General features: G+C 49.0%; 2 protein-coding genes across 2 annotated transcripts in view; both read left to right on the top strand.

Moving 5' to 3' along the window:
* CARMIL1 (capping protein regulator and myosin 1 linker 1) overlaps positions 1-1,639 on the top strand; it is a 301,196-nt gene extending 299,557 nt beyond the window's left edge. Inside the window, exon 39 of the mRNA XM_034660237.1 lies at positions 605-1,639. Coding sequence (XP_034516128.1) covers positions 605-741 — 137 coding nt within the window. The 3' untranslated portion in view covers positions 742-1,639. The remainder of the gene's footprint in view (positions 1-604) is intronic.
* Positions 1,640-15,927: 14,288 nt separating this feature from the next.
* Positions 15,928-26,687, top strand: part of SCGN (secretagogin, EF-hand calcium binding protein) — a 35,524-nt gene continuing 24,764 nt past the window's right edge. Inside the window, exons 1-4 of the mRNA XM_002915805.4 lie at positions 15,928-16,192; positions 16,816-16,886; positions 21,060-21,152; positions 23,996-24,085. Of these exons, the coding sequence (XP_002915851.1) occupies positions 16,111-16,192; positions 16,816-16,886; positions 21,060-21,152; positions 23,996-24,085 (336 nt within the window). The 5' untranslated portion in view covers positions 15,928-16,110. The remainder of the gene's footprint in view (positions 16,193-16,815; positions 16,887-21,059; positions 21,153-23,995; positions 24,086-26,687) is intronic.

The following is a 26,687-nucleotide window of genomic DNA, read 5'->3' as shown; positions in this document are numbered from 1 at the left end:
TGTGATCACAGCAGGCAGCCATCCTGGCACTTCTTTTCCCCAGAGGCTGGTTCCAAACGGATTGACTCTACCATGGGCGGTATTATTTGAACTGTTCGTTTCCTAGAGAGTAAGACCAAGGTTTGCTGAGACTCAGAAAGGTCTGACCACGGTTGCTGGGCCCTACCTCGTGTCCTGGCCCTGAGCAGAGGCAGCCAACTCTAGACGGTGGCAGAAGGCATCAAGTGGGACATCTGTCCGGCCGTGCCCCCACCAGGCTCCATCTGTCCTGTTCTCTTGGCCACACAAGGGGCATGAGGGGTCGGAGGGGCCCTCTCCCTTCCCCCATCCTCACCCCCAGATTCTCAACCACAGCTATGAGAGGTTTGCCCTCTCATAGACTGGGGTTTTTGTGTTTTCTTGTTTTAATTTGTTTCTGTTTTTGTTGGTTTGTTCTTAATTTTTGTCTTGAGTCTCTACGCGTAGTTGGTGAGTTGTTTCTACGTACGTTCCTCCCGAGCCCTCCTGCCTCTCGGGGCCCCTGCATTCTCACCCCATTATTGGTCAGGCCATTGACTGTACCTTGTTCATCAACTATGATGACATCCTTCCCTTTCTGTTTCAGTTTCAAGGAGAAGCTGGGGCCAGCAGGCCCAGGAGTATCAAGAACAAAAGCAATGGTCCTCCAGTAAAGATGGCCACCAAGGCAGCAAGTCCAGCGACTCCGGGGAAGAAGCAGAGAAAGAGTTTATTTTTGTGTAAAGGTCCCCGGGCAGACGGCACAGGGTGCTCTGTTAGCCATTAGAGAGGAATCAAGGGCAACACCTCTTCCTACTTCCGACACTCTTCTCCTGGTGCTTTTTTCTTTTCTTTCTCCTTTTTTCTTTACTTATTTTTTAAAAACAGAAACAGACCCATTTGGGGGGGATCCAAACAGTTGTTTGGTCTTCTCCCCCCCCCGGCATTTGAGTTTGAAGCATTCCTTCATATGTCTTCAGGGGATGCCAGCGATTATCCATGGGTCCTACTTGAATTTTCTGAGGCAGCTACAGTTTGCCCTGCAAGATGAGTTTTGGGAGGTAAACAAATAACTGGACACAGAACTCACACAAGTAACACCACTGGCTGACCGTGGGGCACCGCTGAGCGTACCCGTGTCAGATCTGCACTTGACTCAATAGAGTGGTTTATTCTTGATGTCTGCAATTGCACATTGTAAGTATATTAACAGAGCACACTAATAATTTGTATAAATTATATATATTAGATCTCGGCTATGGTTTTTACATTCTCCCATGGGGAACTTCTTCCTTCCTGATGTGGAATTGTACATTTAAATTCGGTCGGTGACCTTTGCAGGACCATCAGTAAGCACAGTGAAGAACAGAGTGAGAGAGGCCCTCGGCTGACGTTACCATGTGCCCAGGCTAATGTACATAGTTGACTGGAATGAGGTTTTATGAATATTCGTGATTTTTGAAGGCCTTTAATTTCTGTCTGCATATTAGCTTTTAATGTATGATTTGAAGAAAGAATACTTTGACACCTGTAAAAAATCAAAACACTACTCTTTTTAAGACATTTCACAAATATTCACTTACATTACAGGCTAAGGTATTTTATTCATATGTATATTTATACCAATAAAATGATTTTACAAGTGGAATTTGGACCTTCTCTGGTTATTTTTTTTTTTTTTAAGATTTTAGAGAGCAGGAGGGGCAGAGGGAGAGGAAGAGGGAATCTCAAGCAGACTCCCCACGGCGTGTGGAGCCTGATGTGGGGCTCGATCTCACGAACCTGAGATCATGACCTGAACCGAAACCAAGAGTCGGACATTTAACTCACTGCACCACCCAGGCATCCCCTCTGGTTACTTCTTAAAGTTAGGACTGGCTTGTGGTAATGAACTTTGTTGTTTCCAAATTCTAGAATGATCACAGACCCCAGATAATGAAACCTGTTATATTCAAAATAAATGTAGCTTGCTAATCCATTGCCTGCTCTCACCTTTGGGAAAAAGATGAAATTAATCAAAAGAGTTTGATCCACTTCCTGTAGCTTCAAATCAAGGGTCGTGTCAGGGGTGCAAGCGTGAGTGATGAATGTTTTGAATTCACAAGCAGTGTGTTGACTGTTGGCAAGAAGAATCATACAAGTTGGGGCTTGTGTGACATGACTGCCGCCCACACACACCTGGCAGAGACCGAGTGCCAGGAAATGTGGACCAAATGGTTTCCTGCCATTGTGTAGCTTCTATGAAGACAGCTGAGATTGTTTCTTCCAAATGCAGCTCTGTCATCAGTGCCCAGGGGAACAGACACCTCTCCAATGGCTGTTAAAGTAGGAGAAACATGGGGGACAGAGGTGGGCCTCGGTGAGCTAACAGCCGTAGGCTGCGTGATCGAGCCTACGTTGGGAGCGGATCGCAGTGGGGAGGGGGAGCTGGTGCTGTCCGCGATGCTCGGGAGGCCTCAGAGGAGAGGACGTGTGCCGGGCCTTGAAGTAACACCTTCCTAGTCGTAGGAGCACCCCCCCCCAATGCGTGACAGGACCCACGGGAGCCCAGAAGTGGTCGTGGGGAGATAAAGAGCAGGATGTGCTCATCGCAGAGCAGGCAAGGTCTCGTTCACCTGGAACAGTACGTGGTAAAGACCACACCTGAAATGTGGACCACACCTCTGGATTCTGCTGTTGAGAGAACAGGGAGAAGGCCAGGCCGCGACTGGCCTTGGTGCTTTATTAAAGAGCTGCCAACTCGACTGTACGCAAATAGGCACCACTGCATATTTCTAAGCAATTCTAGAAGATCTGGAGTAGATGCAGATAGAGCCTGTGGCCCAGGCAGGCAAGCAGCTAAGCGAGAACCCTTCACTTCCCCGGAGAAGACGATCAGGGGACAGCTGCAGAGACGCCCGTGGAAGAGAAAGGGCTGCTGGTGGGGGTCGGGGGTGCGGGCAGTGACCGCCTCCATCTGCCACACCTGCCGACCCACCACAGAGCTCGAGCCGAAGCTGCAACACCCTCACTCCCTGGCTTCTAGTGGGCAACCTTCACTCTAGCACCTTCCACTGGCCTGACCAGGGCCAACTCAGAGTGGCGCCCAAGCTCTTTCTACCCAAGTCTCCTTCCCCCTTGCCTTCCACGGGTGAGCAGCCGGCATCATGTGCGTGGGTGCGCCTCGCCTGCCGCTCCCTCCACGTTTATCCTCCACGGACATTTCCCCCAATAAATAAATCTCTGCAGGCTCATCCCACGTTGGCCTCTGCTTCCTGAAGTACCTGAACCCCCACACTCCCCCGTACCGTGTCCCTCAACCAAGTTCAAGGACGTAGGGTGTGTGTCTGCTGAGCTGAAGGCCCGTGCACTTTCCTCAAAGTCTGTGGGCTTTTGTGTGTTTCGTGAATATATGAGATAGAATTTATGTCTCAGTCCCTTAAAGCTGCTCTAACAAAAGTACCGCAGACTCAGTGGCTTAAGCAACAGACATTTCTTTCTCATGGTTCTGGAGGCTGGAAGTCCAAGCTCGAGGTGCGGGCAGACTCGGTGTCAGCTGAGGTCCTGCTTCCTGGTTCATACACGGCTACCTTTTCACCGTGTCCTCACAGGGTAGAAGGGACAAGGGAGGTGTCTGGTATTTATTTTTCAATGGCAGAAATCCCACTCATGAGGGCAGCTCCCTTAGGACCTAATCACCACCCCAATGCCCCACCTCCAAATGCCGTCACACTGGGGACAGGGCTTCAGCCTAAGAGTGTGGGGAGGATACGAACATTCCGTCTGTAGCAATTACTACATGACTCTGAGAGAAAGAGACCTTCAAGGCAGAGAGCAGACTGATTTCTCAGGTCCTCCAGGCCTCTGGCGATCCACCCACACCTTGATTCCAGGACCCCTGTCAATCAAGTGCAGCAGAAGTGAGGGGAGCCCTGCCGCCTCCAGGGCCCAGTGAGGCCAAGTGCTGGGACCACAAGGGAGCAGACCAGGAGCTACACGTCCCAGAGAGCCCACTGGCCTGGCCAGATGGCAGGGCCTGAGCATGGAGGGGGCCCGAGCCTCCCAGAAAATCCCAAGACAGAGAGAAGCAGAACGGTTGCTGGGAGGGGTCTGGACTCTTCCCATTAAGCTAAATTACAATGATGATTTTCCTGCTTGTGCCGTGTACAAGCCCGGAATGAAGAATGAGGCTGATTCACAGCCCATCCCAGGGATGCCGGGGCGGGGGTGGGGGGGGGAATAATGTAGGAGTCACAGGTGGCTGCATCATGCAGGCCGACCTTCCAATGTTACTTTTCCTGAGTTTCTCATCGGTCACTTGGGGTCTACTTAGCGCGTGGCACGGGCCAGCAATTGTCAGGCGTGGGGCAGGGGTTGGAGAGGAGTCAAAGTGCACTAAACACTGGCCACTGACAATTCAGGAGGGGAATCATGGACCCCTGGTTTATGAGGGCAGGGAGGCACCTGCAGGGGCAAAGCGGTGTACCCCATCCTGAGTACCTTGAAGGGGGCCTCAGTGCCTACTTCTAAATCAAAAATTTTAAAAATGTTTACTGCTTGAATCTCAGTGTACTTTTCTTTATAATACTCCGTATCCTATTTATATAAAATTATATAAAACTGTATTTATATAAAATCTTTATTCTGAGAAGGGGTCGCTTGACCTCAGGAGGCTGCCAGAGCAGAACCACGGTTCAAGCAAGGAGAGACTGGCTCCACGAGCCGCCCCAGGCCCCGCAGGGCAGACAGTTCTGCACACGAGAGGGAAACGGCTCTTTCCTGGGCAGATGCCCTCCTGCTGTCTTCAAAGCTTTCTGTCTTCCTGAGCCATGGGCGCCCCTGAAAGATCTTTCTCACTGGGTCCAGGAAGCGCCTAACATTTAAAAATCATATATATCTGTGAGGAGCAAGGAGTTCTAAGAGTTGGAACAGGAGCTCAAACTTCAGTGTAAACACCATCTTTGAGGCTGGCGGGGACACGAGGACGGGGCGGGGGGGGCACAGCTCTGCTCCGAAGCGAGGACGGATGGCTTTTCTCCACCAGGGTGAGCAGCACGGCGGCTTGGTCTTCTGAGAGCCTGGGAGACCGAGGCAGGCGGGGGTGTTTTGTTTTACTGGAGGCATAACTGCCGTGTAACATCAGCCTCAGGCGTAGGGCACGACCTACCCTGGCACACACCGCAAGACGACGTACACACTAAGTCTAGTTCACAGCTGTCCCCATACAGCCACAAATGGGGCCTTCCAAGAGTGACCCTCTCAAGACCTAAACTTGCAATACGGTATCATTAACAACCATCGCCACGCTGTCCACGGTGCCCCCGGGACCCACTTATTTTAAAGCTGGAAGTTTGTACCTTTTGACCCGCCTCGCCCATTTTGCTCACCCTCCACCGCCTGCCCCCGACAGCCACCAGTCTGTTCCCCGTGTCTAAGAGCCTGGGTTTTCGGCTTGCTTGGTTGGGTTTTGTTTGATTCCGCACGCAGGTGAGGTCACACAGGATTTGTCTTCGGCTGCCATGTCACTCAGCATAACGCCGTCAAAGTCCGCTCATGTTGTGGCAACATGTCACTCTTGCCCCCGGCCGAGTAGAAGGTTCGACTGTTACTCGGGCATGAGGAGGTCTACAGGTCCACAGACGCCCGCTGTTGCCACGGTAGCTGCTGACTCACGGCGGGGCCACACCGCGGCTCGCCAGGCCGCACGGGAAGCACCGGCTCAGTCGGGGGCGGAAGCAGCACGGGGACAGCAGGCCAAGAGCTGGACTGGGATCGCCACGAGGACTGAGGCCGAGGACTGGCCAGCTGGAATCCCTTCCGCGGGTTCTGCCGTACCGGGGCTGTCCTGAGTTGAGGGGTACCGGCCCGGGCGCGACGAGGGCCCGAGTGGGAACCCCCCGCGGAGGGGCCGCGCGAGGGCCCGTCGGACGTGGGAAGCACACTCCCAGCTGCACGAGGTGTGCGTCTCTGCAAACCGGCGGGCCCTCCAGCCTCAGCAAGGAACCCGACGTCAAAGCTGAGAATTCCAGAAAATAATGGCCCCAGAGGCTTGCTGGCTGGAGGCGTGGCACGCTCTGGGGAGAAGGTCGGCCGGCAACCTCGTAGCAGAACCAGCGGATCTTCCGTCGGCCCAGCTGAGCTGCGATGGATGCCGGGCCAACACAGCCAAATGTTCTCATGGAACATCGTTATGTCTTTGGGCATCTTCCCAGCACCCTGGCCTCTTCCCGGCCTCCCCCACGCCCTCATCCTCCTGCTGGGCTAGTGGGTGAGAAAGGGGCTCATCTTGCCTGGGTTTGTGGGTCCTGGGGGGCCTTAGAGGCTGAGGAGAGGAGCAGAGGGGTGAAAACCAGCATCCCGAGTGCCCTTGGGTCTGAGGGCTGACTTCTGGTCCAGAAGGGGCTGGCCCCAAGGGGACTCTGGGCTTGGCTGGGCTGAGCCTGTCCGAGCAGGAAAAGCGATTGCTCCAGGCTTGTGGCCGGTTCTGGGAGGACCGCTGCACTCACAGCCCGTCCCGAGGACGTTCCGTAAAACACTGTGACCACTGAATAGCTTTAAAAAGAAAAGTCTGTGTCACTAGTGAGTTCAGCTGAAAGAGGGAAGAGGAGATTACATCAAAGTCCCGGGAGCATGAACACGTTAATTAGACTGATTCTTCCTGGAAAGGGCAAGAGGAAGAACCTTCCACCTCACTAAATCCGATTTTATTTAATTCGATAATGGCCAGAAGTTCGCTTTCCAACCACTGGTGAGAGGCACACAAGGCGAGACCCCGAGGTGAAGGAAGGATGGCAGGACAGCTCAGACTGCCGGCAGCCCCCCTGCTGCGGCACTGATGCAAAGGGACCCGCAATGACAGCAACGAAGACAAGCAGCAAGAACCCCTGTGCCACGTGGGGTTCTTGCAAATCTGATGCCAGCATGCTACTTCTGAAATTCCCCGTGTTCAGGCCACACAGAGGAGGGCCACGTCAGTGGCCCCTTTGGAGGTCGGCAAGGCTGGGCCAGCATGACCACGGCGAGATGCCTTGTAGAAGACGAAAGATCGCTGTGCCTCTTGCCTCCTTCCCTTCCCCAGTGGGGCCCCCGCCTGGAGGAAGAATCATGCCAGGCTCCCATAGACTGGAGGGGCTGCCAGCCCCCAGGGACAGCATCAGACAGCATGTCCAAACCCAGCCGACTTCACTGGGTCCCCAAGTCGTCAGCCACAGAATCTGGCCGCACAGCACATTCCCTCCTCTCTTTCCCAGACTCCTGACAACACGTGCAGCACAAGCCAGGCTTCTCACCCCCCATTCTGGTGTCTCGTTCGGTTCACGTGATCAGTGTTCGTTGAGCAACCATTACGCACCAGGAAATGGTCTGGGTGCGGGTCTGTCTGCTAAGACTAAGTTCCCATCCTCTGACTCATGAAGGTTTGAACTCAGGGAACCAACCGTCTAAAAAAAGAGAAAACAAACTAATGAACGAATGATGTAATTTCACGGAATGAGTTCTCTGCGTGGCAAGGGACTAGGCAGCGATGACGGGGCTGCTATTTGCATATGACAGGGATTTTCCTCCCCGATAATATTGTTCCTTATTAATTTATGCCCCCCCCCCCGTTGCGGTGGGTGCTGGGAGGCACCATCTGATCTCGGTTTAGGAATAACAGATTTACCACTTCTGCTGCCACAGCCACCTTGCTTAAGGTCAAACCCCCACCCCTGGGGGCTGGTCAGTGCAGGAGTAAAAGGTCCCAGTTCTTGACCCCAAACCAGGACAGCTGTGGAAGGTTACCCCATGTCCAGAACTCTCCAGAGCATCGTAGCTCAACTTTCCCTCTGCCCAGTCCGATTCCTTCCTTCCTTTTATCGGTGTTGATCCTAAGAGCTTGTCCCAATAACCCTCTTACACAATGATTTCTAGCTCAGAGCTGGCTTTCTGGTGAACTAACCTGCATCAACTTTGAACAAAAGGAATTTAAAATACTTCAATTTAAAGTAGTTATGTTGAACTTAAGACCCTATGTATGTATAGTTCATATCAATAATGTCTCGGAGACTCTAAGGCCCCCTGGGACGGCACCCCCAGGTTCCTCCCCTGCAAACACAGCATCCCGCTGTTCTCCCATCCGCCTCTAGGCATTTCCTGGCCTGAGGGAAGACGCCCTCTGGGGAGAAGGTCTGCCCTTGCAGGCTTTTTAGGAGAGCAAACTAGTTTTTCATTAGCAGAAGCTGCATAAATTGGATTCTGGAAACATCCAGGAGACCCCCCTCTAGCTTCTCCCCAGTGCTGCTGCCACCTCTCCTTACCGCTCCGGAAGAAATGGGCTGTGACCTTTTCATCCGCAAATATTTACACATCTGCCATCTGTCCTGCACCAGGCTGTGAACGACCCGTCTCCTTGGAAACCACACCCAGGCCCGCATTACCGAGAGCTGCCCCACCTGGGAGCCACTCCAGAGAGCTGAGGTCTCCTGGGAACCTTTCAAAGCCACTGGTATTGGTTTGAGGGGCCTTAACCCCTTTAGCTCCGGTTTGCCCATTTTGTTTCTTCCCATTCTGTCATGTGCTTCCCTCTCTCACCCACAGCTGCTGCCTACTCCCAGTGAGCGCTCCCCTGGCTTCCCTGTCCCTCACCTTGCTTGTTCCCCTCAAAGGCTTGTGCCAACACGGTGGGCTTAGTACTCAGAAGTTTCTGGCATTTGTGAAATCAATGCTTCCAAATGCACTATTATTCACAATGTGCAGGTGAAGAAATGGAGAAAGAGAATAATAGTTCGGGGCCTTCTGATAACTCCTCCAGAAAGAGGGAGAAGAGGGCGGTGAGAAGAGCGAACATGCTGGGCTTTGGCTACATGTCAGGCACTGCACGTGCCTTCCCCGCGCACAATCCTCAGAGCATCCTGGGGAAGGAGCTAGCATTACCATCCTCATTTAAAAATAAGGAATTTGGGGCACCTGGGGGGCTCAGGCCATCGAGCGTCTGACTCTTGGTTTGGCTCAGGTTGTGATCTCAGGGTCCTGAGATGGAGGCCCGTATTGGGCTCCGAGCTCAGTGTGGAGTCTGCTTGTCCCTCTCCTTCTGCTAGCCCCCCCCAAATAAATAGAGAGAGGGGGAGAGCACAGAGGGAGAGGGAGAGGGGGAAGCAGACTCACCGAGGGAGCACAGAGGGAGAGAGCAGAGAGCCCGATGTGGGGCTCAGTCCCAGGACCCTGAGATCATGACCTGAGCCAAAGGCAGCTGCTTAACCGACTGAGCCACCCGGGCACCCCATAAATAAAATCTTAAAAAAAAAAAAAGGGAATTTAAGGCTCAGAGAAGTTGAATAACTTACTCAAGATCACACAGTTTGTGACCCAGGCAGTCCATCGCCACAAACACCATCCGACAAGGGGAAGAGCCCATCTCCCAATTCCTAGTCCAGAGCCCTGGGAAACAGGGGAGGAAGCACTGAGACTAATGGGAAAGTGCGTACATATGTAAGTCCCCAAGTTTGCCCCACTCCACTGATAGGAAAAGGGTACCCTGTCCCCTGCCAGGGGGAAAAAACTTTCCTGCTTGGCATTAACTGCACTTTTAAGCAAGTAGAAGCTGGGCTCCTCCAGCTTTCCCTCTGCAGAGAGGTCATACTGGGAGAGGGGGAGGGAGGAGGGCCCTATTCCCTAAACTGGGCCATTTCCTTCAATCAGGAGCCCCAGGGGCTTGGAGCCGCCAAACTGGCCACAGCACTGATTGTAGCTTTAATCTCAATCTCATGCAGACAAGGGGCATTGATTAGCTAACAACTCCCTCCCAAGGAAAAGTCTGGCACATGCTGGTCCATTAACTGCATGCCCTTGGCCATCAGGGGAGCCAGCACGCTTCCCCACCCCCACGGCTCAGCCTCCATGTCCCCCTTCGTGCTTAAGTCCAGAGAGCTGGGGTGGGGGGGGGGTTAGATTGCCTAAGCCTAGATTGTTTAATAAAGTGCATTTTATGGAGACCCAGAGAAAGAGTGACAAGTGTATACTGTCTCTTTAAAAAATAAAGATAAAGCACAGGGTAGGTAGTTTCTCCTGACTGTTCAGCCCCAGGCTCCGCAGTGAGCGGCTGGGAAGGACAGGACCATGCCCCTGGAGCATGGCTGCACAGGCTCCGGCCCTTTAGCTGGCACAGGGACTGCTGTTGGCTGGCTTGTGGGCCCGGGAAGGAGTGGCTTGGCTTTTCGGCCCCGTATGGAAGGTGTGCAGAGCAGAGCCAGGCATCCTCCACCTGCTCTCCGCACAGTCTCTGGGGCGCCAGGAGGAACTGGGGCGCTGGCTCTTCTTGCGAGCCAGGCGGCGATGGGATGAGGTGGGGGACAGCCCTGAACATGGACGGTGTGAGGGAAGGGGGGTGGCAGGGATCAGGGTCCCGCGGAGAGCGTCTGGGCATGTGAACTGCTCCCGTCCTGCAAGTGGGAAACAGGGATGAGTAGGAAGCTGACATCGGGTGCCCCGCCCGTCCCCCCAATGCTGTCCTACCTCACCCAACTTGCTGAAACCCACAGATGCGTTTCCTCAGCTGGAAGTTGGGGATAATGATTATTTACCTCTTAATGTTACTGTGAAAATTCAAGAAGAATTTATACAAAGAAGTGAGTACAGTGACGGGCTCATATGAAACGCTCACGCGGACTAAGTACCACTTGGATGAGGATGACTCCATCCCCACGATGGCCACAGAGTCTCTGAGGGTGCGACCCCGGGTGGCCTCAAGCCAGAGGCAAGTCAGACCTACGCCACAGCCGCCTCAGGCAAACTCATAGAACGGGTACAATTCCATGGCGTTTAGTCCATTTACAGAGCTGTGCGCCCAACACCGCACTGAATTTTATTCTCATCGCCCCCCAAGAGAAATCCCGCCATAGTGACACAGCTTCACTTCTGAGGCTGGGCCTTAAGAGATCTGCAGCTGAGTACTGCTCTCTTCGGACGCTCCCCCTTGGCACCCAGCTTCCGTGAGAAGCCCAAGGGACCCACGCGGAGGAGAGCTTGAGGCATCCCTGCCCACCGCCCCCGCGGAGTGCCTGGCCAACAGACACTACCAGCTGCCAGCCACGCACGCGAGGCCGTTCTTTGGACCATTCAAGGTGATGCCACCAGGAGCAGCGACAAGCCTCCTTTGCCAAGCCCAAGGCCAACTTGCCGAATGTAAGCAAGGAAATGAGTGCTGTTCTCTACTCTGGGGAGTGGTTGGTTACCTAGCAGTAGACCATCATGGAGAAGCCACAGTCCAGCTGAAAAGATGGGATATACGTCCACTGCCAAGTTTCGTTTGGGTGAGCTCGAGGCAGATACCAGGCAGACCTTCACTGTAAGGCCGTGAAAACAGTGTCACCCTCAAAGGGAGCAGTAGATAGAACAGCGAGCGTGACATATGCAATGCTGAGGACAGAAATAGCTGGAAACAAGCAGCCAGAGCTGAAAATGAATTCTCAGTGATCCCAGGAGGACAAAGAAAGTTTCAGTGACCACTGTTTCATAGCAGAAGGGTTCATCGTTTTAAATAATTCACTTGGATCTTATGCTTTATCATTTGAAAGTTCACTTGCACTAATGCCATTTATAGGCAAAAACAAATCATTGACTATATGCTGTTCAACGGAAAGAATTCATGTTTTGGCAGAAAATGCATCAACTCCATGGTACTTTTCTGGGGTACTCCTCCTTGAGACCCTGGTTCCTGGGCCCCAAACTTCAAGTCATCTGTTTCATTTGGGTCCTGACCTCCCCGCCCCCCTCCAGCCCCAATCCCACGCTGCCCTTCCAAGTCCTGCCCGGTGCCTGGCATTTGGTGGGCACACAACAAATATGTAGAGAATTGAGCCAAATTGACTTCTTGAATGAAAGTTGGTTCCCAAAGCTCTACAGGCTTTCAATAGGCAGTATTTTCCTTATGGACAAGCCAGGAGGCAGTCAGTCATGTTTAAGAGCTCCCTAAACCCGACCACTTTTAAGAAAAGGTTAACGCCACACCCTGTTGTGCCCGATTTGTGTCTTTGGGGTAGGGAGATAGGAATAACTAGAAGGAGCAGGATTAAGGTTGCCAATTTTTTTTTAACTTTGTCCACTTTTAAACAGCTGTACTGATGTCTCATCCACATAACATTCGCCTTCCTCGATGGCACAGTTTGGTAACATTTATTAAACTTCTGTGGTTGTAAAGCATGCCAGCTTTTTCACACTTGTATCCTGTGAAGCTGTCCTCATGACTGTTATTTCCTTTGCCCTTTGGAGCTGGTGTGCCATTAAACCAAACAATCTCTTTAAGTTCTCAGGTCCACTATGTGGTCTATGACGCATCCCCACGTTCGAATGTTCAATAAATATTGGGAGATAATGCCAAAGACAGCATTGTTTATAATTCCAGCTAGAAATTTCATTCTGAGTTCGTGAAAAGATGCAGATATTCTAACGCAAGAGCTGAATGCGTGCATCAGGGTTAATGAGCAATGCTTCAAATTATAGACCACTGATGTTTCTTGTACAACTAACCATCAATTAGCTATGCTAATGAGAAAAGCAGGAAATGACTGCAGGAAAAAATGAAATCAGCAGAGATGAAAAAGAAAAGCAACGCATTGCAGACCTAGTCTCAGCCACCAGTCAAAATGTACCAGAGTGATTTAGAAGTACAATTTCTAAGAAGTTTTTTCCTTTTCCATATTGTCCTTTAGAGAAGTTATGTCCGAAACTCAAAATGAGCAAAATATACAATAGACAAAGGACTAGTCAGTGGTTCTAATATACTTCCTAGGGGAGCTTAAAAAAATATCAGTGCAGGGCGCCTGGGTGGCTCAGTCAGTTGAGCACCTGCCTTTGGCTCAGGTCATGATCTCAGGGTCCTGGGATCGAGCTAGGCATCAGGCTCCCTGCTCAGCGGGGAGTCTGCTTCCCCCCCTCCTTCTGCCCCTCCCCCTGCTTGTGTGCTCTTTCTCTCTCGAAAAAAAAAATAAAGAAAATCATATATATATATATATATGTATATATATATACCAGTGCAGAATCTTTGTTCCAGACAATTTAAATTAAAATCTCGGTGGAAGGGGCTACATTAATCCTAGTCACTTTGTATTTGCTTTCCTTGGAGTTTTCTGGTTGGACAGTGAGGGTCTCAGGTAAATCACCTCTGGCTCTTCCAACCCCACTCCCATCCCTCCACTTCCAGGTGGGAGAACCTTGGCAGTGAGACAGCCTTACAGGTGATGCCTGCTGATCCAGTATCTTAAAATACTTTCTCAATGGCTCTGTTCCTTGTCAAGGGTTGGGACGGCCCCCCACGGAAATCTCCATTTGAGAGAATGTGAGGCACCTGAACACTATCTACCTAGTGTCGCCATAGAAGAAAATAAAAAGTTATCATCTGGAAATTACAATTCCCCATTGAGCTCCACGTGCCAGGCTCCTGGAAATTGTTTCCAGTGAATTTCATATGTTCCCCAGTTCCAAGAAGAAGCTTTGCAGCTGTGCTTCTTTCCTCCTTCCCTTATATTTAAAAAAATCTTTAAAGCTTTCAAAAAAAATCATTTAAAAGTTATTATTGTTTGTATTATATGCTTACTGTATAAAGTTCTAAAGCAAAATTACAAATAACAAAACTAAAACCACCCATGAGTCTCCTTCTTCCCCATTCCAGAGACAAACATCATTTATAACATTAGTGTATATCCTTCCATTTCTTTCTTTATACACAAACATGTGTTTTATTTTACAGAAATGAGTCATGCTCTATGCACACTTTTGTAACTTGCTTTTTTGGTTACTTGCTCTTATATTCTGAGATGGTGTGTGTGTGTGTGTGTGTGTGTGTGTAATACAGAGAGAGAGAGATGAGGCTTCAAAATCAAGATTTCTGTGTATGCAGCAATGCCCATCATAGAGACTTACCATCAATTACTTAACCCCCCACCTTAGACCTTGATTATTACTTCTGACATTTGCCTTATTTTTCCTTTTCCCATTATTTGTCAGAAAACAAGATCAGTCACTACCTTGGTGAGTGCATGCAGATTACTCTTCCTGACGTTTGACACTGTATCCATAATTACCCAGGGCCACAGAGAACTACGGACACTGAGCACCCCACCCTCTTGTCCTGCTATGTTCTCCAATATCTGAACCCAACACCTTCCCCAGAAGTGATGATTACTCAAAATCCCTGAAGCTTATTTCACCATTGTCTAAATGTCTATGTATGGAGATCTATTGTTTTAATGCTAACCTACATTGAATGCTTACTGTGCTGAGAAGTTCCTATGTATTTTTTCATTTTCCTTTATGACAGCAATGCAGGAGCGAATGCTTACAACCATTCCCATTTTACAGGTGAAGAAAATGAGGTTTCTTCTGAGTAACTTGTCCAATATCACAGCTAGTAAGAGACAAAGCTGGACCTTAAGCCCAGAACTGTTTGCTTCTAAATCATTGTTTTCATTATTATTAACCAAAGTCTATATTTGTTCAGATTTTCTTAGTTTTTGCCTAATGTCTTATTTCTGTTCCAGGATCCTAACCAAGGTACAATATTGCAGTTAATTATAAAGTCTTCTTAGACTCCTCTTGGCTGTTACAGTTTCTTATTTTCCTTTTTTCTCCATATCATTTAAAAAAAATCACACAGTCCCCTATTATCCTCTATAAGACCACAACAGTTATAATATTTTGTGCACTCCTTTGAGGGACTCTGATCCTCACAGCAACTCTCCAAAGCACATGTTATAATCCTCAGTTTATGGATGAAAAAACAGTCTCAGAAAGATGAAAACTAATGGCCCCGGTCACAAAGCTAGCAAGTGATGGAGCTGGGATCCTAACTCAGGAATGTCTGACCAGGAGTGTCATGTACGTATTACTACTGTAGTTAATATATGTGCTTTTTTTTTTAAGAGAGAGACGGAGAGAATGTGTTTGGGGGGGAGGGCGGGAATCCCAAGCAGGCTCCACCCAGCGTGGTTTCAGAGGTGGGGCTTGATCACATCACCCTGAGATCGTGACCTGAGCCAAAATCAAGAGTCAGACCCTTACCTGATTGAGCCACCCAGGAGCCCCTATATGTGCTTTTAAAAAATAAATCTGAATGTTAATATGAGAGTCAGTGTCAGAAAGAAGATCTATATCTTGTCCAACTCCCTTAATACCCAAGCTCCTTCTATAGATTCCTCAATGAAATGTTCTAAGCCCATGGTCAGAAGCCATCAGTGCTCATCAGTTCCCTATTTCACAAAGCAACAAGTTAAGTTTTGAACAGTTCTGATCATTAGACAGAATTCTTTGTTCCTCTGAATGACTTTTGTCCATTGGTCTTGGTGAGGCTCTTACAAGCCAAACACAGTCATCTAAGTCGTCTACCTAAGAGCTCTGCTCTTGGCCACCATGTCTCCCCTCAACTCTCTTCTCCCGGCAAAGCATGGCATGGGTTAGACTTCCCTCAACATTCTCCTACCCTGCGTTAAACCATAGTTCCTTGCAGAATCCCTATTTAGTTGAAGGTCCTTATGGTGCATTATAGCATGACAATAAGCATGCCCTAATACTTGGGGATCAATAATAGCTGTTGACGGTCTCCCTGCTTAGCGGTAATCTCCTACCACTACCACTATCACTCCTCTCCACCTCACCCCCACCCTCCCAGCACACTATTTCTAAGTCATCAGGTCCGATGGGTCCTAACAGATACCTCTTCCAACACCTTAATTGCAGGAGCTCTCTCTAGAGGGGCACAAGTTTGGGTGTTCAGTCAAAGGTAAGGGGGATTATTTTCTCTGAGTTTGGCAAACAAGTTAAAGGGCAAAGGCAGTTAGCCATGGAGGCCCTAGGACAGCACTTTTGTTCCCAGTCCCCCACAGCGCAGAGGCAGACGAGGGCCCCCGTGGGGTGCGCGGGGCGGAGCGGGGCGGGGACCGGAGCGCCTGCAGGGGGGCGGGCTCTGCGGTCGCGGCTTAGGGACTGTAGCGACGCCAAGGCGCTGCCACACGCCGCCTCACCAGCCGCCCTCACCCCCGCCCCTGCAGACAGGTGCTCAAAGCAAACCGCAGAGCAAAGAAGCAGGGGAGGGAGACAGGAAGGAGCCGCTATCGGAGTTCCCAGGTGTTGCTCGCCGGCAGGTGCCTAAGCCTCGTGATCAGCACCATGGACAGCGCCCGCGAACCAACTCAGGGGCGCTTGGACGCCGCGGGCTTCTGGCAGGTCTGGCAGCGCTTTGACCCCGACGGTAAGTGAACACGCCACCGGCACATTCAGGTGTAGACGTGGCCCCAGCCCAACCCCTCTGAAAGGACCGAGAGTTTCCCCTTCCCGTCTTTCCTCGTCCTTCCTCGAAGGAAAGTTGTCTTCCAGCGTTGTTAATGCAACTTTCAAAAAGATGCCACCCCCACCCCCCCCAAATGACGTGAAAAGGGAGCCACTTAACATGTGCTTTATCTTTAGTAATAATGCATCAACCATAAAGAAAATAGCTAAACTGTGTTTTGACTCTGCAAAGTACGATTCAAGAATTACACCTGTTAAGTTTTTCCAAGCCTCCAAATCCTTCGGTTGTATTTTCTTCTAAAACTCATGTTTGTCTGTGGATTAAAATGTATGTATTTAATTGCTTTCCTTTTCCAAATATTCATATAAACCCGGCACAGGGCATTTACTCTTGAACGTGTGTTTGCTATTCAAATCCATGTCTCCAGGAGGTTAGATGCTGGCACTTAGTTATTGGAATAGTAGAGAACAGTACCCATGGGGATTTTACAGACTGTGAGATTCAAAACAATTTAGGTAAATAGTAAATGTCACATGTTCTTCTATGTAAGAGACTGTCACTTATGCATCTCTTGTTGCGTTTAGAAAAAGGTTACATAGAAGAGAAGGAGCTCGATGCTTTCTTTCATCACGTGTTGACAACACTGGGTAATCATGTAAGTACTTGTCACTAAGCATTAATTTATGTGCCTTTAGCAAAATACAAGAAGCATCCAAGTCTCATGTTGATGTGTACCTATTAATCCCGTCTGGCCTCTTTTCTTCCTTGCCTGTGTGTACTTTTTCTCCATCTCCTAGCAACACGGAGGAATCGAGGCAGGTTTTATAAGGTACAACTGTAGCGTTAGTCACGCTGGCCACTGACTTCCAGTGTAACATCTGTCATCCCCTCGAGAGACCCTAACTATAGATTCAAACAACTCTGTTTTGAACGTCTCCCTGGTTTTGATTCTGCTAATGGATTTAGACATGGAGATAAGGCAGCTCACTTTGTTCAAAAAGGTGGAAGAGATGTTAAGAGCTCTGAGGTTCTGAGTGTTTAGTGCATTTGATATCCTTTGATAGCAGACCACAAACAGATCGCTTAAAATCATTTTCCATGATTCATTTTATTAGAAGAGGTTATAGATTTCTTTGGGAATGACAAACCAGAAAATAAGCAATATACCCAGAGCCCAGGTGTAATAAATGTAAACCCACTCATTGTGTCCATATCCCTCCCTGATGGTAAATCTGGCCTTGAGAGATGGAGACTAATTGAAGATCCCTGTACCAAAGCAGAGGAAAAACTCATACAAAGACACCCCAGCCTAGGGAAGGGAGAGCCCAGTCAAGACTCTGTCAGGGGATGCGCGGTAAGAGGAGTAACTCTGGAGACAGCAGCATTTAAAACGAATTGTGGCAATCACTTATCCTCAGATAGAGAACTGTTTACACAGAATAAAGTGCCTTGCACTTTCCTGTAGGAGCCCAATGAAAGGAACGAGGCTCTCTGTGCCACCAAGGAGCGCTTGGAGAGGGTGTTTCCGGGGTGGGGGTGGGGGCAGCCAGCTCACAACAGAAGAGACTGCCATCTGCCTCCAACAGTCACGCAGACTTCATCTCTCCCTGTCTCTGTCTCTGTGTACATAGATCTCTCTCTCTCTCTCTGCCTCTCCTATTCTTTTGATGTCTGTCTCATTTTTCTGCCCATTTCTGTTTCTCATTCTGATTCCTAGCCCCTATCTTCCATCATCTCTTGACATTCTCTCTGACCTTTTTGTCTCTCATCTCTCTATCTTAAAGGTCTCTCCAAGTCTCACTGTCTCTCCTGTTTCCTTATTTCTCCTTCTATCTACAGTCTGTCTCTCAAAGCTCTCTTGTCCCTCCTCTCCTTTTCTTTTCCTTTCTCTTTCTTACTTGTCTCATCTTTTCTATCAGTTTCTCTCCTCTTCTCTTTCCTTCCCTTACTCGCTCCATCTCTGTCTCCCGGTCTCTCTCTGTCTCCGCCTTACTCTTACTTACTGCTGTAAATGCTAGGGCTCACAGCATTCCAGAACCCATGAGTCAGACCTGTTTTGTCAAGCATGACAGGAGTATCTGAGGAAAACAAAGAGGTGAAGGTGGAACCATTCAAAGTCTTGGAATAAACTGAAGGGTCCAAAAACCCAAACTCCCAGAGACTTAGAACTTCATACCTTTCCAGAAGCTCCTTGCTTTGGTGATTTATAGGAAAGAAGGAAAAAGGTTGCGGTTGGTGTTGAAGCTGGGAGTGTCTTATTTTCAGTTGTGAGGTGGGGGTGGGGCTACTAAAATGCAAGGGTCTGCTCTGAGTCAAGGACACCAGGAGCCATCGTCTTCTGGGGCTTCAGCTAACTTTAGAGGCATTGTTGTTGTTAGTGATGGAGCAGAGGGGTGCCTGTCTTGCTGCTGGGCAGTCCATCTCTTACCTTCCTCAGAGCCAGCCTGGGGACTTGCCCTCTCACACAGGGGCAGGCGTGGTCCTTGCAGGAGAGAAGACAAGTGACTCACCAGTGTCCTGTGGCCCCATGTGTCCCATCCCCGAGGAATTTCAGTGCATTTGGGATCTGTCTAGGATCTTGCATTTTTAAATCACCCTGTCAGCTGGTATCTCTCTCACAGTCTGTCCCCCCAGGAACAGTGACTGCCCGTCAGAGGTGGGGGTGGGGGGACTCCTGATAGAATCAGGCTGGTCTTGCTGGGCTCTGGCCGCAGCCCCACCCACCTCTTCTCAGCATGGCTGGGGAGAGAGCTTTCGAGGCCAGATCAGTTGTATAAGCCGTTGTCCAAAAATGTCCCCATCTGTCATTATTCTCTTTCAAAATGCTGAGACCTTACCCTGGGGAGCGTAGTCATAGGAGCCTGGCTAGGCCCTCCATGCTCCCTGGACAACCATGATTAAGGAAACTATTCCTGATTCTGGGTTTTTTCCCTGCTGAGGAAGGAGTAAGCCCTAAGCATACTCTTAATCAGAGTGCGGGACTTTGCAAGTGGACGTCCATCAAGCTGAGTGACAGTCCCCATGTGTGACACCTGCTTCTATCAGGGATGATGCCCCAGCGAGTAGAGAAGCGGCCGCAGGGAGGCCTCCCTGATTGGGCCTGGGGTTTAGAAGTGGCCAGCAGTTCTTCAGAGGCCTGACTAGCTCTGCTTTCTCCCTGATTAGCAGGTCACAGAGGCCTTGGAGGAAGGAAATTTAAGGTTGCCAACAGCGAGGTGCCTGCTGGTCAGCCTTGGAGAGCAACCAATCTGTGTGTGATTCCCTGCTTCTCCGGGCCTCTGCGGGGACAGACTTAATGGAACCATCGGCTGGTTTTGCTGCTGTTTCTGTTACTCACCCCTTCCCTCAGCTCCCCTGCCTTTTCTTTTCAAATGCTGAGAACTGGCCTCTGAACTGGTCTGGAGAGAGCAAGTGCAGAGCAGAGTGTCACTTTCTGGGGCTGGGCCCCCGTCCTTCCTGCCAGATTCTAGCGTAGCCTGGGCCTCCTTCAATGCTTCAGAACAGACAACGGGGCCGAGACTCTCACAGAAGGGGGCGGGGTGGTGCGCATGGGAAATAGAGCAGACGCAGCCCCCAGCTCTGGTGCTTTAGGTCCAAGGGACAGTCATGGGCTTTGGGAATAGAGGACTAAAGTCAAGGTTCTGTGGCTTCAAACTGAACGAGGAGCATAGACTCTGGCCTCAGCTTCTCTGCTTAACATTTATTCGTTTTGAAACTCTATTTCCCCCCAAGTGGCCTATGTTTGCTAACGTCCTTGGGGAAGGCCCAGCCCACCACAGAGAACCATGTATTCACTCCACAGACACTGCGCTTCTGAGATACAGAAATGACTGCTCTCCTGCAGATCTCTTAATCCGGAAGCTGACCTGAAAGGTACAGTGAGGACCCACCCACCTGTGGAGTGATCTCCATCACATTTTTTTCTGTACGGTGCACGTACGCAACCCAAACACCCAACCGCAAACACACACGACCCAAGGTGCCAAGACCAGAGATGCTGGTCTCTCTATATGTAGTGGAGGGTCTCAGGAGGAAGCCTGGTTGGCAGGGACAGTGTGGGATCGGAGCAGGGCTAGTATGAGGGAGACTGAATGCAGCACGGCTGACGGGGTCTGCAGTGCCGGGATCTGGCACGGCTGGGGAGGGTTCTTGCCTCTCAACTTCATCAGCACTCCTTCTCCCCTGTTGATTACATATGTCCTAGTTCTTTGTACCCGTCCTGCGGTCCACTGACGACGACCAAGCTAGTATGTCGAAACGGTGGTACCTGTAAGCGAGATGTGGCGTCTTTGGTAATTCTGCAACTACTTTATTACTTTTTTCCCCTTCTAATTATTTTTTCCTCAGCGGGCCCAAGGAGAAGATTAAGGAAACAAGCGATGGCAAATTGACAGTCTAGACGGGCAGGGCTTTTCACTCAGAAACAGAACAAAATCTCTGAGTTCTTAGGAAGAGAACTTGGGAGTCCTGCAAATGAGCTTAACGCAGGCGTTGTCTGTAGACAAGCTGATGGGATTGGGTTACGTTAGTCCGAGGCTCCTGAAAACCTAGTCTCTCAGCTTCTCTTCTTTCGTTCCTGTATTAGGAGCTCACTAGCCAGTAGGTCTCACCTGGTCGGGATTCTGATCAGTGATTCTTTCTTTGCTCAAGAAATCTCTACTGCGGTTCTCTCTTGTTCAACATGGTAGGCTCACTTTAAATGGCTAAGTAACCTGCTTTCTGGCTTAGACTAACATAGTGACCAGGCTCTATGCTCTGAATATTTGATAACCCGACGACAGTTTTGGAATCCGGTGGTTTTAATGTGGTTCTGTCTGGCCTATTGTAGGAGGCGGGCGTGGAAGAAAATGTGCAGAGAATGAAAGAGCAACTCATGGCTCCCCAGGATGTCTCTAGAGATGGGCGCGTGCAAATGAAAGAGGTACTTTCCCGACTGTCCCTTTCTTGACCGAGTCTCTTGGGTCTGTCATTTCCCCCAGAAGATAGTGCAAATCTCACATTGGATTGGGATGTGAGAACCGTCTGCCAGGCTGCTGCCTACCCAGCATTTTGAAGCAATCACCTCTCCTTTTCCATCTGCTTAGAAACCTGTATCATTTTCTTTAGGTCAAGCAATATTTATAGTTATTTTATAACTGGGGAATTGATACGCTAGAGGCCTTGCAGTTATTCTAATAGGTGTCTCCTTGCTGTGTGGTGCTCAAATCCAACCCGGTATACGGAAAAACTGACAAGAAATGAGTTAAAACTCCCGTACCAGCTCCCAGCGGAGGTTGGGGAGACCTAACCCTGGAGATCATTCAGAACAAAACAGACAGCAGCCGTCTCACTTCAGCTCAGCCCACACAGTACCTTTTTCTTCCAAAAGTTATGATAACAGGGCAAGATAATGTCTCCTTATAAAAAGTAGATGTGTTCGCCAGGAAGCAGTCTTCTCAGAACCCAGATGTAGGAGCGTTTCCAAAATTTTCACTCCAAGGCAAACATTACATAAGTCACTAACAACTGTGGTATAATTGAGACAAAGTGATCCGCGTACCTGTTCAAGGAAAACTAAGCACAAGCCTCAAGCTAGAAATACCGAAGGACTCCTGCCACGTGCTCGCCCTGCGTTCTCCAGCCCATAGAGCAGAGCGGAACATTCGGCGGCACCCAGGAAATATACGTGGGCTTAAGAAAGAACAAGTGAAATATGGGAAATGCCTGAAAACGCTGATGTTATCTTACTAACAACAGGCAGACCTTTCTGAAGCACTTGGAAACCCGGCAATCACTTGGACACCCATGCCAACCGTCCTCTCATGGAGTCGAGTCCCGCAAATGTGCATAATGGAGGTGTTGTTTGTAACAAGCCGATGGGATTGGGTTGCATCAGTCCCAGGTCCCTTAAAACCTCTGGAGTCTGTGAGCATAAGGAGAAGCGGGGTCCCCCCACCTGCCCCCACTCTACCACTGACTAGCTCACTCAATCACAGGTCGTTGAGACATGAAGGTCAGCCCACCTGGACACATTTCAGATATTCTAGCACAATTAAGAGGGGTAGATGTTGCAACTGAGAGCCCAAGCCAGGCCGGGGGGTTATCTGTGCACTTGATTTGTCCGGGGATCCCCTGTGCCACTCCAGTCAAAGCTGAAGACAGACTGGGTTCTAACGGCTGAGGACCAGTGAATCACGTTTTAATTGGGTTTCTTGGCTTGTGCTGCCCTGTGTGAAAACGCACTTAGTTCTGAAGAGCAGATGACCGTGGAGCCCAGATGGGTGGGACGGGGGCAGGGGAAGCGCCAAGTCCATGCGGTAAATGTGAGACCTCGGCCATATACTTCTCTCGGAGTCTCTGGTCCGTGATCTTCACCAACACGGCGTTAGCATTCACTGAAGCTTTAATTTGTATTGGGGATTTGCTCAACAGCTTATACGTACTGCCTCATTTTACTTTGAGCCTTCACATAAGCACCAGGATATAAATACTATTATCCCCATTTTACAAGTGAGGAAATTGAGGCACAGAGAGATCTATTAGATCGTGCCAGATCAAATAACAGGTGAGCAATGGAGAAGGGATTTGGATCCACTGTAAAGCCTGTCTCGGACACACACTGCGTTGTCCTGCTCCCATGAGTAGAAGGGGGTCTTTATACTTACCAGTAGAACTGGTATGAGAATTTAATGAGAGCATAAATGAAAAGCAGTAGCCAGTGCCTCCCTCATCGTAGCTACTCGATATATGATCTTCAAAATACGATTGCGCTGGTTCACACACTAGGTCCATGAGCGGACCCACAGCCAGTTAGTGAAGTGAACAGGCGTGTGGCCCATGACACCTACGTGCCACCAACAGCCCCTGTCTGCACTCACCGTGGAGACAGCAGGAACGGCCACTGTTTACGGGGGACAACGCAAGCTGGTCCCACCACAGAACCGCAGATGGGATGAGCCCAGCCAAACACCCATAAGCTGCACTGAGAGTCACAATCACACGGGGGAAGAAAACGTCACCGTTGCTCATGGGAGAAGGGACATGAATCGGTAGAACTGGTGCTCAAAGAGAAGGAGGGACGACTGAAAGGTTGATGCCTGGACCAACTATGGCAGCATCACAGAGACACTGATAATGTAAAAGAAGGAAAACAGCCGACACTCAGGACACCGACAGCAGTCACTTCTGTCTGTGCCCGTGGCGTGAAGAGACCGTGCGCACATCTCACCAGCACGGCGTGCAGCTGGAAAGCATGGCCCTGGTCCGGGTGCCCCCACTTACTAGCCACATAACTAATGCAAGGTCCAGTTTCCTTAAGGAGTAAGAAATAACGATGGTGTGTGGCGTACTCTGTAGGTTGTTGTTAGGGTGAAGCGAGTAAGCATCTGGGAGAATGTAGAACAGTTCGTGGCACGTGTAAGAATTATTCCCTATTTTAGTTTTCTATTATATGATAGAGTTAAATTATTTTAATACAGGAGAGTCTTTAAATAGTGCCTGGAACATATTAAGCACTGACAAATTTATTATTAAAATGAGGATTATGATTTTGGATTGTAAACTCGTGCAAGGCAGAGACCTGCCGTGTTTCATACCCAGTGGCAATGCAGTGCTGTTTGAGAGCGTCAAGGAATCAAAAATGGCGGCCAAGGGCCCAGAACTGTCATCTGAGCTCTTGGTTCTGAGGAATCCAAGCCCTCCTGTCCTATACTATGTCCCACCACGGCTTTTACCTGGGGAGCACTGGCCAGCATGACTGACTGCTATTTCTCTCTGTTTCTTTAGCTTGCCAACATGTTCTTGTCTGAAGATGAAAACTTCCTTCTGCTCTTTCGTCAGGAAAGCCCCTTGGACAGCAGCGTGCAGTTTATGCAGGTAAGTGTTTGGTTGTCTCTACGGAGCATGAGGACTGAGAAGAGGCCAGGATCCTGGCCACAGACTGTGGCGGCCACCACTCCAGTCCAGTCCCCAAGCCCACAGCGGGTAAGACCAAGCAAAGAAGCCCTTGGAGATGAGCCAGAACTTGGGCCCCAAGTCCCAGTGTGTTCTGTGTGCAGTGCTAGGCTGCTCCCGAGTTGACAAAGTCCTTCAGTCCGGACTAGAGGAGGCCCAGAAAATAGGCAGGCAGGCCCACATGCAGGAATATGCCGGGGGTCGGCTGGGGACTCTGGAAGCCACAGAGCAGGCACCCCATCCAAACCAGAGAACGCGGGGGAGCTCCAGCACACTCCTGTCTTCTAACCATGCTGTCTGGACATCTAAACTCTATGCAAACTGCTTGTTTTTATACATTGGCAACTAATTCTAGTTTTGAAGGTGAAATACCATGAAAACGTTAACTCACTAGCATGCCCATCCAGCCAGCAGGCCTGTTTGCGATCGCTGTGCTTGAGGGAAAGCTGGAGGCAGTCAGTGGCTCCTCTTACAGCCTCTAGGTGTTACTGTCTGTTGGAGAAAGAAGACCGGAAAGTGAGAGCAGATTCGAGACAGCTACTGCATCCGCGGGTTCGCCTCTGAAACTGTTACCAAGTCCCCATTTAGGAGATAATAGATTAGTACCCTTTTGCACAACTGTATTTACTTCCGGCCAAGCGAAAGCCATAAAACTGAGCAAGCACGTGCATAGACTGTTCACGGAAGAGATCTGAATAGACAATAAATGTATGCTGGTAGCCCCGAAATGCAAATTTAAAACCACCAATTTTTGCCAATCAAAGCAGTAAAGATTTTAAGAGGATCAGCAAAATATGTGGTGCCAGCAAGGAAGCACCGTGATGGATGCTCGTGGTCTGTTAGTAGGCATGCGCACTGCAACAGTTTAATGGAGAACAATTTCACAAAAATGTAAACAGGATCCTTTAAAATGTCATTATCCAAAGTTAAAAATACATTTATCCTCTGACTTAATAAGTTTACTGCTCCAGGCATCTCTCTTCAGGGTATAATCAGAAATGTTTGTATTCAGAGGAAACGAGTTACGATGTTAAGAAGCAAAATTATGCGTGCATTAGATCTTAACATTATCTAAAAAATGGTTCACCCGAACACCTACATAAATTAGACCACAGGTAAATACACATAAGATAAACACTGATTGCTTTTAAGTGGTAAGATTTCAGACGATTTTCATATTCTTTGTATTTCTATATTTTCCAATTGCGCACAGAATCATAATTACTTACAAATTATTTTAAGTGCCATTTTCAAAATAATTTTAATGGTGCTTAAAAATGCTCTCAGAAAATTTTAAATGAAAGTAATAAAGAGATTGCCCAAGTGTATAGACAATATGACCTCCAAGTTAGTCTTGTCATGTGTGTAATAGAAATACAAAGGAAAGGAAACACAGAGATATCCCTGGGGTAGGTGTATCTGCAGAGTGTAGTTTTCTCCTTTTTGTAGTTCATTAATTTTGTACAGCGAGTATGATTTACTCTTATAATCAGAAAAATAGTATTAAAATGTTAGGCCTTGCATAGTACTGAATAATCTTGAGGAATGGGAAAACAGAAAGCACTATGGAGATTTCCTACCTTTTTGTGTTTCTTTTAACTTATTCCACTTACCCCCTCCCTTTGAGTTGGCCAATTGCTTCTATAACAAAGAGCCTTCCCTTTCCCTACCCAATTAAAAAATATATGTATCGCTCAGACTCTTGATTTCTTAAGTTAAATTTGTTATAACCTATTACTATCCTCTATATATTTTTAAAAATTCTGTTAATGCCTTTATATTCCCTCTAAGCCACAGGACCTTAAAACACTTTAATCCTGACATCAAGCTCCCAACTCCCATGCCATGATTGTCCAGGTTAGGTCTAAATTCTGTAGGTAAAAACTTTGTTGCCTGGAAATCTCCTTATTTTGCTTTAATCCTTAAAGATAGGTGTGCACATTATTCACATAAAAACTTTGGGCCTCCAATGACTGGCTCAGTCGTAGCAAAATTATAAGATAAGGTAGATGGAAAATTTTTGGAGAATAGCATGAGAAAAAAAAGCATGGAAAATGGTTTTATTTATTATTTGAAATTCTCATTCTTAGTTTTGGTATATTCACACCGTAAAAGTTCAAATATAATTTATATTTAACTAGCTGACTTTGTAAGTCTGGCTGAATTCAGGGACTACAAGGTGTGAGGTTTCTCAGTCTTCTCACTGCCCATCAGTACCCCCACTATCCCTGCAAGGTGCTCAGGCAGGGCTGGCTGACCAGGGTCTAGAATTAAGGTCCCTGCAGTGGGTGACTCAGCTAACCCGTTCTATGTCTACAGAAAATCTGTCAGTTAAAAACAACAACAACAACTTAGGGCCGCCCGGGTGGCTCAGTCTGTTAAGTGTCTGCCTTCGGTTCAGGTCATGATCCCAGGGTCTTGTGATCAAGTTCCCGCCTTGGGCTCCCTGCTCGGGAGAAGTGTGGAGCCTGCTTCTCCCTCTCCCTCTGCCTGCCGCTTCCCCGGCTTGGGCTCTTGCTCTCTC

The sequence above is a fragment of the Ailuropoda melanoleuca genome, chromosome 5 (genome assembly GCF_002007445.2).
Source record: "Ailuropoda melanoleuca isolate Jingjing chromosome 5, ASM200744v2, whole genome shotgun sequence".
Taxonomy (NCBI): domain Eukaryota; kingdom Metazoa; phylum Chordata; class Mammalia; order Carnivora; family Ursidae; genus Ailuropoda; species Ailuropoda melanoleuca.
Note: the sequence above shows the minus strand (reverse complement) of the source record. Positions and strands in the feature narration are given on the sequence as shown.